The following is a 10874-nucleotide window of genomic DNA, read 5'->3' on the forward strand; positions in this document are numbered from 1 at the left end:
GTTTCTTTCTCGTTATATTCACTTGTTGGTTGTATTTTTTAGATTCCACAAATTCCTTCATGAATGGGATCAATGTCTTTTAAAAGAGGCTCCAGAGAGCTCACTAGCCCCCTTCCACCATGTGAGGACACAGCAAGAAGGTTCTGGCTATGAATCAGGAAGAGGGCTTTCACCAGAATGAGACCATGCTGCTATCTTGATCTTGGACTTCAGGCCTCCATAACATTACAAAATAAAGTTCTGTTGTTTATAAGCTACCCAGTCTGTGGCATTTTGTTACAGCAGCCAGAATGAAAAAAGACGGAGAGAGAATCTTTGCCAGAGGCAATTCCTTCCTCCATTCCTCCCTCTGGCCTTTCTTCCTTACTTTACTTATTTCACTCTCCAACGCATATTCATTTAGTATCTACTTTAAGGAACTGAATAGATGGAAAACACAGGTTGAGCTATAAAGATCACTATTCTTATAGTATACAGTTTATTGGAGGAAGAGATAAGCGTCTGTGACAGAGCATGACATGCACAATTTTATTTTAGATAAACTGGTCAGGAAGACCTTTCCATGGAAGTGACATTTAAACTGAAGTTTGAAAGATGAAAATGTAGTAATGTTGGCAAATCTAGAGTGATTTTTGTAAGGACTTACTACACATTTTACTTTATTCTATATGCAATAATTTGTCAAATGTGTTTGAAGATAGAGGATGCATTCTAATAGTGTGGATAAGAGCTTGCATTTAGCCTGAATATTAAAGAGGCCCCAGGAAATCCGACCATAAGGAAATCCAAACTCTGCTCCCAATACAAATGCTACTTTTTAAAAAACTTTCACCCTTTGGTCAACCTACTGTCCATTGAATTTGTTGAGGTTTGTGGATATTGAGACTTAAGCAAGAGAGGCAACTTGATTATAGTACAGTAGTTTGAATTTAAGCAAAATGGTATGCCTGAAATATAGGGGCCTTTTTGTAATGTAATTTGAAAATGTGGTGAGTTTCTTTGAATAGGCAACCCAGACTGACCATTCAGTGACTCTCCATAAGAGCGACTACAACACCCAATTAGCACCATAAAAGGGAGAGTCGACATGACAGAGATGTGAGGTGACCATTTTTACCCACATCACACGCTGCCGTTGTGGTTACACCTACTGGTGTAAATACTTGGTGAAAGAGGCGGTGCACCTCCCTGTGTCTGCAGGCTACTGAACAAAATCACCAACCTCCCTTCAATAGGAGCATATAAAATTCTAGGCCTGGAGAACAAGTAATAAAGTAACTATTTGCTCTCCCTGAGTTCATTATCCTCTTCTCTTCTCCCTACTGGGTCGAAGGAAGGCAGAAGATAGCATTAAAGCTCATTTTCAGGGTCTGCATGTTCAGTTGTACAGGTGGTGCACTGCATATTTATAGGAGTGTCATTCACTTTCTTCTTTACATGAATGGAGCCCCCTGGGAATTTTAGAGGGCACAACCTGTGAATCTGTATACAGCAGGCCTGCTTAATTTGGTTTTGCTCATATATTGTGAGCTTTTGTGTTGCTTATTCATTTTGTGTTCTCTGTGTTCATTTGTTTTGAGAAACAAACCTGATATCCGTTTCATCCTTGGAACCGTAAAATTCATCTTTAAATATATCTATATAGGTAACAAACAGAATATTATTTATGTATATGTAAGTTTATTTATTTATTACAACAATCTAGGATGTAAGACTTTACAAATAAACAAATGTGCGGAAATATGAACTAACTTGCTTGTGAATAACAGACCTGGAGCATGCCTCAGAGAAATGTGTAAAATGGCTCAAAACTAGAGAAAGCATAGAAGCAAACTATCCACTGACACGGCACTAATAGAAAAGCTATCAAAAGTTTAAATCTGAGCAGAACCGGGAAGAAAGGAAATCATAAGAGGGATGAGACGTTGCTAAATAAATACATTTTTATTTCCATAATTAGAGGTAAGCATAAGGAAGAGATGAAACTAATTCCTAGTGTCAAGCCTATGTAAGTGGAAAGGGTGTGATTTCAATTAACAAGAATTTCGTGTTTAGATTCAAAACAAGTATTTGTGTCAAAGAACCAATTCCAGTAGATTCCATGAGACATGCATATTTATATTCATTTTTCTGCATCAATGCTTTCAAGCTTTAAACCCATCCTTCTGGTGGGAAAGAAAAAAACATAAAAATATGAAATATCTTATCCAGCTTTAATTATGTTTACTTCTTGATTTAAAATTACTCTTTATTAAGTTAAAACGAAGATATTCTAGACTAACTCCAAAGCAGAATTGAAATGGCACACGAAAATGATCAAACATGATTCAAGCATCTCATTTAACTGAGATTTTACTACGATTGTGTAATGATGTCTAAAATTGTGTTTTCATTAAACATAGCGGAGTAGAGCGAAACAGGGAGAGTCATCCTATAGACCTTGTTTGAATCTAAACATATTATCTATTACTGTAACTTTGAGAAAATCACTTAATTTGCATCAGCCTCCATGCCTTTATCTCTGAGAATAGTAATACCTATCTTGCATGGGGCTTGAGGTCAAATAAGTTAAAACACAAGCAGAGTGTCTAGCAATTACATTTGCTCAGTAAATAGCTCTTAATATTACCAATGGTCTGTGATGTGGGAAAACTATTACATAATAAAAAGATCCTTAATCGGGTATCTTTAAAATCAGGCTGAATGCAAAGAACTTCAGATTTTATGTCCTCCCTTTTTTTATTTTTACCCAGAGAATAATGCAATTCAGAAAACAGAGGGAGAGATTAATTTCCACATAAACTGAAAAGTCATCATTATAAGATTTTTTTCATCATGTGCTATAGTACATTAAATACAACCATAAAATCTTTGTTACCTCTCTATTGAAAGGTAGAATGTGGTGTCCCACTTCTTGAATATGGGCTGATACAGTGGCTTATTCAATCAACAGAATGCAAGAGAAAAGGTGTTCTTGCACTTGTGAGGTTAAGTCATAGGAAGCCTTACAGATTCCAGCCAAGTCTCTTGAGATGTTTACTTTGGGTGAAGCCACTCACTATGTAAGAGTTCAACTACTTTGAGATATCCAGGTTGCTAAGACTCCAAAACTACACCGAGAAATTTCATGGAGAAAGACAGAGACAGAGAGAAAACCAGCCCCAGATTTTTCAGCCTGTGCAGCCCAACTCAAGCCCCAGATTTGTGAATGAAGATGCCATCTTGGTTGGACATTTCAGCACCAAAAGATGTGACTCAAAGGAAACTTAGCCAGAACCAAGGCCCCAGACATATGACACCAGTCAAGTTGTCTAATCTATCTCCAATCATTCAAGCCACCACAGCTGAGGCCCAGTCATGATGGAGCAGAGATGAGCCATCCCCAGTATTCTTTATCTTTATTCTTAGCTCACAAAGTCCTGACTATAACAGCATGGTTTCTATTGTATCTACCACTGCGTTTTGGACTGGTTTGTTATACTGCAATAGGTATCTGGAATATATGTCTTGATCATTTCTTACAGTTCTAAAGCCACGGAACTCCTTTTACCCATATTCAGGGAGAATGCTATTTCTTGCCTATTTTCAGTCTCCCTTTGAGTCATAGAATCTGTTCAGAAGCTTCCTTGGACAGAGTCAGTAAAAGAAAACTCTTGATTACAAAACTCCATTATTACAACCAGGATAAAAGAACAGCCAAATCTGCTCACACACACCCCATTTTTTCACCACATCATAAACAATGGATTGGCCAAATTTTTAAGTGCTTGACTCTGTTTGAAAGTAAGCAACTTTCCATCTTCAACCTCTTCCCCTCCAACTCAACTTAGAGTGATACTCTAGTCAACCTCCGGACTTCCTGATGCACCTCCCATCTCTGAAATGAGAAGTGAAGGAAAAACATCTTCAGAAGACTTCTGATATCAAGACAAGGGATAGAACAAAGGCCAAAGCAGCAATATTGCCATCCAGAGGAAAAACTACTGAACCTACACTACAATACTCAGAAGGAAAGTCAAGCCATGAGAGAACTAAGTGTAAAGCACAGCTATATTGGTGGCTTCTATTTAAATAATCAAGGTCAATAAGTAGGTCTCTGGGATGATGATCGCTATACCCTGTTACTTGCACCAGAATTGGGACATAACCAGGAACAAATAGTTCAGGAATCTAGAGTCATTGACACTGAGAGCCAACTACAGGGAACACCAAACATCCGGGGCTATTAGTTCATGTGCTTCTGTACCTAAATTTGGAAAGACTGTAAGACTTTCTGAATCTTCAGGTAACTTGCATGCTATTCTAATCATAAGCAATCATTCTCCCTCTTAAGCTAAACCATACAACTTCAGAATCAGGTGTTACTTCTTATTGGTACCACTGTCCACTAAGCAAAGACAGAAATACAGAAGTAATCCTGACCCCTGCCTTTCCCTCATATATTCCCCCTCCCCACTTTTCCCTCTTTCCCACATATTACTAGGTTTAATCAGTTCTGCTGCCTAGAGATCTGTTAAAGTCCTTCATTTTAATCATATTCCTTTGCCCTGATTCAGATCCTTGTCATCACTAGCCTAGGCTGCCCTCTATCTATTTCTGACCCTCCCATCTGAACTGTTGCCCTTCATAATCATCCTCAACACTACTATCAATATTATTTCTAAATTGCAAATTTGACCATCAACTGTCTAAAGACTTCAACATCTTTCCATTGCACTAATGATAAATTCCAACTTCTAAACATGTCATAAAGGTCTCCATTTTTTGGCCTTGCTCTGCCAATTTAACTAATGTCTTTTTTTAGCAATTAAAATCTACTATCCTTGTTGTTTTACGAGTGTTAGCAGTTGCTGTTCTCACTTTTGAAAATATTTCCCCCTTTCATTCACTTAGAAAACTCCTATTCATCCTTTAAAACCCAAATGCAGTGAAACCGATTTTCTCTCTCACTCAAATCACTTTCTCCTCAAAACTGTAATTTTACCTCTGTGTAGCTCAATTGTTTGTTATACTCTAATGACAACAGATTCTTAAATATACTCATCTTTGTATCTTAATATCCGATAATATGACTGACATTTAACAAACGCTAAACATACTTGACACTTGAATTGATTGAATTGAATTAAACTGAATCAATCACTCTCAAGAACACTAACGATTGTGAGGGTTTCCTGCATCAAGAGTACAAATCACGCTGAATTTTCATAATACTGCTAGTTTTGATTGAGGCACAGCAAACAAGTTTACAACAGATTTCCCCTGTGAAAAGATTAACTTCAGTAAAAGATAACAAATACACTCAGAAGTCCATAAAGGAGGCAGGGTAGTCTAGGGGATTCTGTTCTCATCCAAAGTCTTGCTGAGATATGATTCAGAGGGGAAAGATTGATTTTTCTAGCTTAAGTTAAACGAGGCATGGAACAAATGTCAAAAGCAGGACATAGACTTAGATTCTTCACTGTCACACCAGTAAAGTTACCATCCTTCCTTCTCCTTGAGAACAAACAAGAAAGCCTGCTGTGGACCGTGAACAAAACAACAACTGTGAATTTACACAGCTCCTTAAACTTCTAAGCTGTGTACTGAGAGTGAATTAGAGGTCTCCTCCAGATAGCATTGCAAATGAGCATTATTTTATTTTCACCAGGCCTTTCAGGTGATACATGCGACAAAATCAGCAAAGTCAGTACTCACTGTGGCAGACAAAGTAACTATTATGTATCTGTCCTAAAAGTTCCTGTGATGTTCTGGCTAGTTTTGCTTAAGTACTATTTATAATATTTATGAGAAAGGAGGACAAAAATGAACCTGATGCTTTTGTGGAGAAGGAATTCCCTGGCTGAGCAGAAAAGCCTGCCAAAGTTTTGGTGTTTCTTGTTTGTTTGAAACAAGACTGAAGGACCATATAATGCAAGATGAAGCCATTAACAGTTAAAAGGGAGAGGACACACTAAAGAGACTCAGCCAGGGCCCTGGTAAATTATCAAACATTGTGGGCTTTCTTAGTGAGAGTCTAGGATTTGAGAAATTCATGAGGAGAAAAGGCGGAGGTCCCTGGGCACCTGAAAATGAGAATTGTTGCATTGAACTAGGCTGACTTTGGCATGGCATTTTGAAGAAGGCAGTCATATGGAATGTAACGAATAAATAGAGCATATCAGAGCCTGAAAACCTGAGAATAGGCTCCTGTGGGTGAAACGAGGTGAAGCACGGTGCTTGGTACACTATAAACCCTCAGTAACATTGGCTGGTTTTGAATGAAATGAAACTTAACCTGAATCCAGTCCCTACTCGCTAACAGCGGGGAAGATAATGGGTGCCTAGGCAACGTCTAGCAAGTTCTGGGCTAGAGGCGGCTCCCAACTGTTGCGTCACCAGGGGCCACAGAACTGAGTCGGGAAGGGAGAAGGGAGGAATCTGTGTGGAGGGTCATCCGACTGAGTCGGAACCGGACACTCTGGCAGGAAGTAGAAAGCGAAGAAAACGAAACGACCATTGGTGAATTTCAACACCACGTCGTGAATTTCAGATAATTTTCCACTTGATTATTAAGGTGGAAAACTCGGATTCCAACGATGAAGGAGATGGAGTTTCGGCCCAACACATAAGTCAAACGGACCGATTGGTTCGGGAAGAAGATTTCTCCAGGTTCGTAAATAATCTGAGTGAAGAAGATTACGAACTTATGAGAGACAACAATCTTCTAGGCATTCTAGGTGAAAGTACGGAAGAAGAGTTGCTGAGAAGACTTCAGCTAATTAAAGAAAACGCACCACAAGACTCAGATGAAAATACAGGTATATTTTGCTTTGGGAGGGAATAGGATGGGATGAATAAGGAACTTCATAATAGGAAATAGTAACTTCATAATAGTAAATAGTAAGTTATACAGAAGTGACTTACATTAATTTGGTAAGTAACTTCTCATAAAAAGAACTGGCATTTACTTGATTTTTGGTGAGAATGTCAAGGTATGTTTGTTTGTTTTCCTGATTCACATTTGGGTTGTTTTAATTGGGAAACAGTGCAAAGTAGCCTATTTGTATTTTTCTTGGTTTTCTACCTCAACTGAAAGTCCGTCCTACTTCTTGAATTATTTTTTCTACATAGACATGTAAAAAAAAACAAACAGAAATATTCTCCACTGGGGACAATTGTGCTCTCTTCAACACCTGGGGACATTTGACAATGGCTAGAGATATTTTTGGTTGTCACAGGGGAGGCATGGGTGTTACTAGCATCTAGTGGGCAGAGGCCAGGGATGCTGCCAAAGATCCCACAATGCACAGGATAGCTCCCCAAAACAAAGAATTGTCCAGCACCAAAATGTCAGTAGTGCTAAGGCTGAGAAACCCTGCTCGAAACTCAGGTCTGGTGTCCTCCCTCCCAGTGTGAAGTAGAGGATTTTGCTGTCTAATGAAGAGGATACTATAATACTTTGGCTCTTGAATATGGTCTTATATGTACCATGCTAGGTTCAGTCTATTCATTTGATCTGACCTTCAATTTAATGTCAATTAAAAATCTTGGTAACATTAAGAAGTATTCAAAATGCAAACACTTTTAAACCTATAACACTTGTTTATGTTTGGGCAATAACCTTATATTTTAAAACAGCTTATCTATTATCAAAAGCACATAAGTGAAGAGCCTACAAGTAGTCATGTTGGAGACTAATGAAAATTAGACAATAATGTAAATTGAACTAAAATACTAGCATTGTACCTTAACTGGTGTTTACCTTGTTTAATTGCATTAGTGTTTTGACAGTGGACTGAAAAAAAAGTCTCTTGACATTCCTCCAACAGTGGTACACAGGGCTGTGTATATGATGAAATACTGAAACATAGACTTCCTCCGGATTCTCTTTTTAAAAAATTCTCTAAGTTTATCTAGGATTAGCTCACTCTTTTTGGATGGAATCGAAACTTTTCTACCTTTACTTATAAATCTACACAGTGCAGTTTATAAAATATTAACTCTATAAATGTGAAATCAGTTGAAAACACCTGAGTATTTAAGTTCTCATTTTTTGTTTGTTTTTGAAACAAAGTTTCAGAGTGCTATTTTATGATGGTTCTAATTTTGGTAGTTCTTTTATGCACCCTCCCCATTTTTTTTTTTTGTGAACAGACAGAGGAGACTCTTCAGATGACGTGTCTAGTGGTGACTCTCTAATAGACTGGCTTAACTGTTCTGGACAAACTGAAAATATGACAAGTGGACAAAGAGAAAACCAATCTTGGAGAGAAGAGAGCCAAATTAATCCTAAAAGTGATCAGTTCATATTCAGTTTAGAAATAAATGCTAACCTTGATAATGGGAGTCCAAATCCAGAGAATGAATATGTAGCATCTGCAAGACTTCCCAGAAGAGAAAATATGGAAGACAGCCAAAGGCAAGTGGAAAGTCCACAATCTGAATCAATATTTACAAGACCATCTATGTCTGAACAAGATACAACTGAAACATTAATGGAATTCCCACCTACCACAAGTCAGCGAAGAGCAAGAAGTAGGAGCCCAGAGTATCGGAGAACCAGAGCAAGAATTGAAAGTTGGTCGCCTCCACGTTCACTTAGGGAAATTGTACAAAGACTTAATCATAGTATACCCTCTCAGAATTTTGAGCAGCCTCTGCTAAGTGAGAATGCGAGATTTTCTAGAACTGAGCACCAAGAAATATTGACACAGCAAATGACTGGATTTGAGTTGCAAAATAGCGGTCTTATTGAAACTTCTAGAACAAGGAATGCCGTTCATGGAGAAAATTCTCCAGATACAACCAGCAGTGGTGAATCTTGGGGAATGAGGGAAATATATCCAACCATACTCTTCAATCTTGAAGTAGGACAAGTTCATTCTGGAGCATATTCTCAGAGAGACAGCAGAGCTAGTAGAACTCAGTTAACATCTGAGACACCAAACAACACTGTCACTTCTGAAAGTGAACGAGGACTGAGGCATATGTATTCACATTCTGAGCAGGCAGGTGTGAGAGCTTATGTCAATACCATTAGAAATCCCGTTTGCAGAATGTTAAATACTAGCTTAAATGATACAACATCTGTTCCAATTCAGAGCACGTTAAGGCAGACAATGACAGAATTTAGTAACTCAAATAACCTTATGGACAGTGACAGTAATTTAGAGCATAGTGTCTCACCTCCAAGTCAAAACATGGAATGGCTAGAGTCACCTAATGGTAGTAGTAGTGGTACATTTGGTTCTGATTCAAATGCTAGCTATGATACCCATTCAAGTTCCACACTGAGTTGGCATTCAAGCCCCAATTGTACGTCTAGTTCCAGTTCTAGTCCTATTTCTGGTTCCAGCTCAAGTGATGAAAATTCAGGAATTAGATCACTGATGTTTGAAGGCATTGAAGAAACAAACTTATCATCAGAGACCAGCCAAGGGGGTATACAAATTAGCCTAATACTATCTGATGAAAGTGACTCTGGGTCCTCCCATAATCTGCAAACTACAAGACTCACCAAAGCACAGATTGACAGCTTGGCTGTAAGATCTTTTGGTGAAAATGATGCACTAAAAGCCTGTAGCATTTGCCTTACAGAGTACACAGAAAACAGCAAGCTTCGCATACTACCTTGCTCCCATGAATATCACATTCACTGCATTGATCGCTGGCTGTCTGAGAACTCTACGTGTCCGATTTGTCGTAGGCAAGTAGTGGATTCCAATGAGAGTGAAAATCCTGATCGATGAATTCTCAGCTATATAAAGTGTTATAGGGCTTCCCTGGTGGCACAGGGCTTGAGAGTCGGCCTGCCGACGCAGGGGACTGACAATAAATATTAATTTCACACCATAGCAGTTCACTGAATTTCAATAAAAACTTAGCATGTGCACTGGGTTGGGATGTTCCTGATTCCATGGGAGAAATGTCTTAATATGATATAACGAATATAGATAGATCCTAGTAGTATTATCTCATCATGTAAATCCCAGACATCTCTTAGCCCTGTTCAATCCTGGTTGTGCATGCAAAGAAACAGAAACCCAACCAAATATCAATAATTAAGAAGCCATTTAAGACTACATTAGAGTCATTCACATAAAGAAGTCATGTTACATTCTTAGAATGCCATAAAAAGCTTTGAAACCCTTCTCTTCCTATCTCTCTCCACAGCAGTTTATCCCACCTCCCTAACACTACCTTAACGTTTCTCCTATTCCCCACTACCAATGTATCAGTCAGTTCTAGCTAAAAACTGATGGCACACTTTTAAAGAGTGATGGAATACCATTTAATGAAGAGACTAAAGTGTGTAAAGAATGAAGGGAAACCAAGAGATGATGAAGTACCCTGAGGCTAGCAGCTGTGAGAAGCCAGTATTATAACCACTAGGTTTGAAGGGGCATAGAGAGAGAGCAGTTCCTGCAACCCAGAATGTCTTCGAGTTATAGGAGAAGCCCACCCAACAAGAGATGTAACCTTAGGAAATGGCATCCACTGCCAACCTAAAGTTTGGAAGGGGGCAGATCATGGAAATAAATACCCTTGCCTTCTTTCCTCCTGACTTCTAATCACTTATCAGTAGTTCATATTAACCAAACCCAACCTGAAGACACAGAGAGACTGGTCCATGAAGCTGATAAAGATCAGCCTCCTGGAATCACGAAGCAGGGTTAAGAAGGATGGTGAGTAGATCCGGTAAGCAAATCAGAGACCATCTACCACAACCAGCATTCCCAACTCTCTTCAAACCCAGCCTGTGTATGCTTTCTTGCCTCTTCCGCTTCCGCTTGTTCTCTATTCCACTCTATGACTCAGCTCTTTAACAACCCTCTCTATTTTCCTTTCATTTACTCAGATCTTGTATTTTTAAAAGTGATAAGATGACAAAG

General features: G+C 38.7%; 1 protein-coding gene across 1 annotated transcript in view; it reads left to right on the plus strand.

Annotated features, from left to right (window-relative positions):
* Positions 1–9731, plus strand: part of LOC309807143 (E3 ubiquitin-protein ligase RLIM-like) — a gene marked incomplete at both ends in the record, with an annotated part of 58612 nt that extends 48881 nt beyond the window's left edge. Inside the window, 2 exons of the mRNA XM_082626424.1 lie at positions 6557–6800; positions 8137–9731. Coding sequence (XP_082482550.1) covers positions 6557–6800; positions 8137–9731 — 1839 coding nt within the window. The remainder of the gene's footprint in view (positions 1–6556; positions 6801–8136) is intronic.
* Positions 9732–10874: the final 1143 nt, after the last annotated feature.

The sequence above is a fragment of the Mesoplodon mirus genome, assembly GCF_964341445.2.
Source record: "Mesoplodon mirus genome assembly, chromosome: 1".
NCBI lineage: Eukaryota > Metazoa > Chordata > Mammalia > Artiodactyla > Ziphiidae > Mesoplodon > Mesoplodon mirus.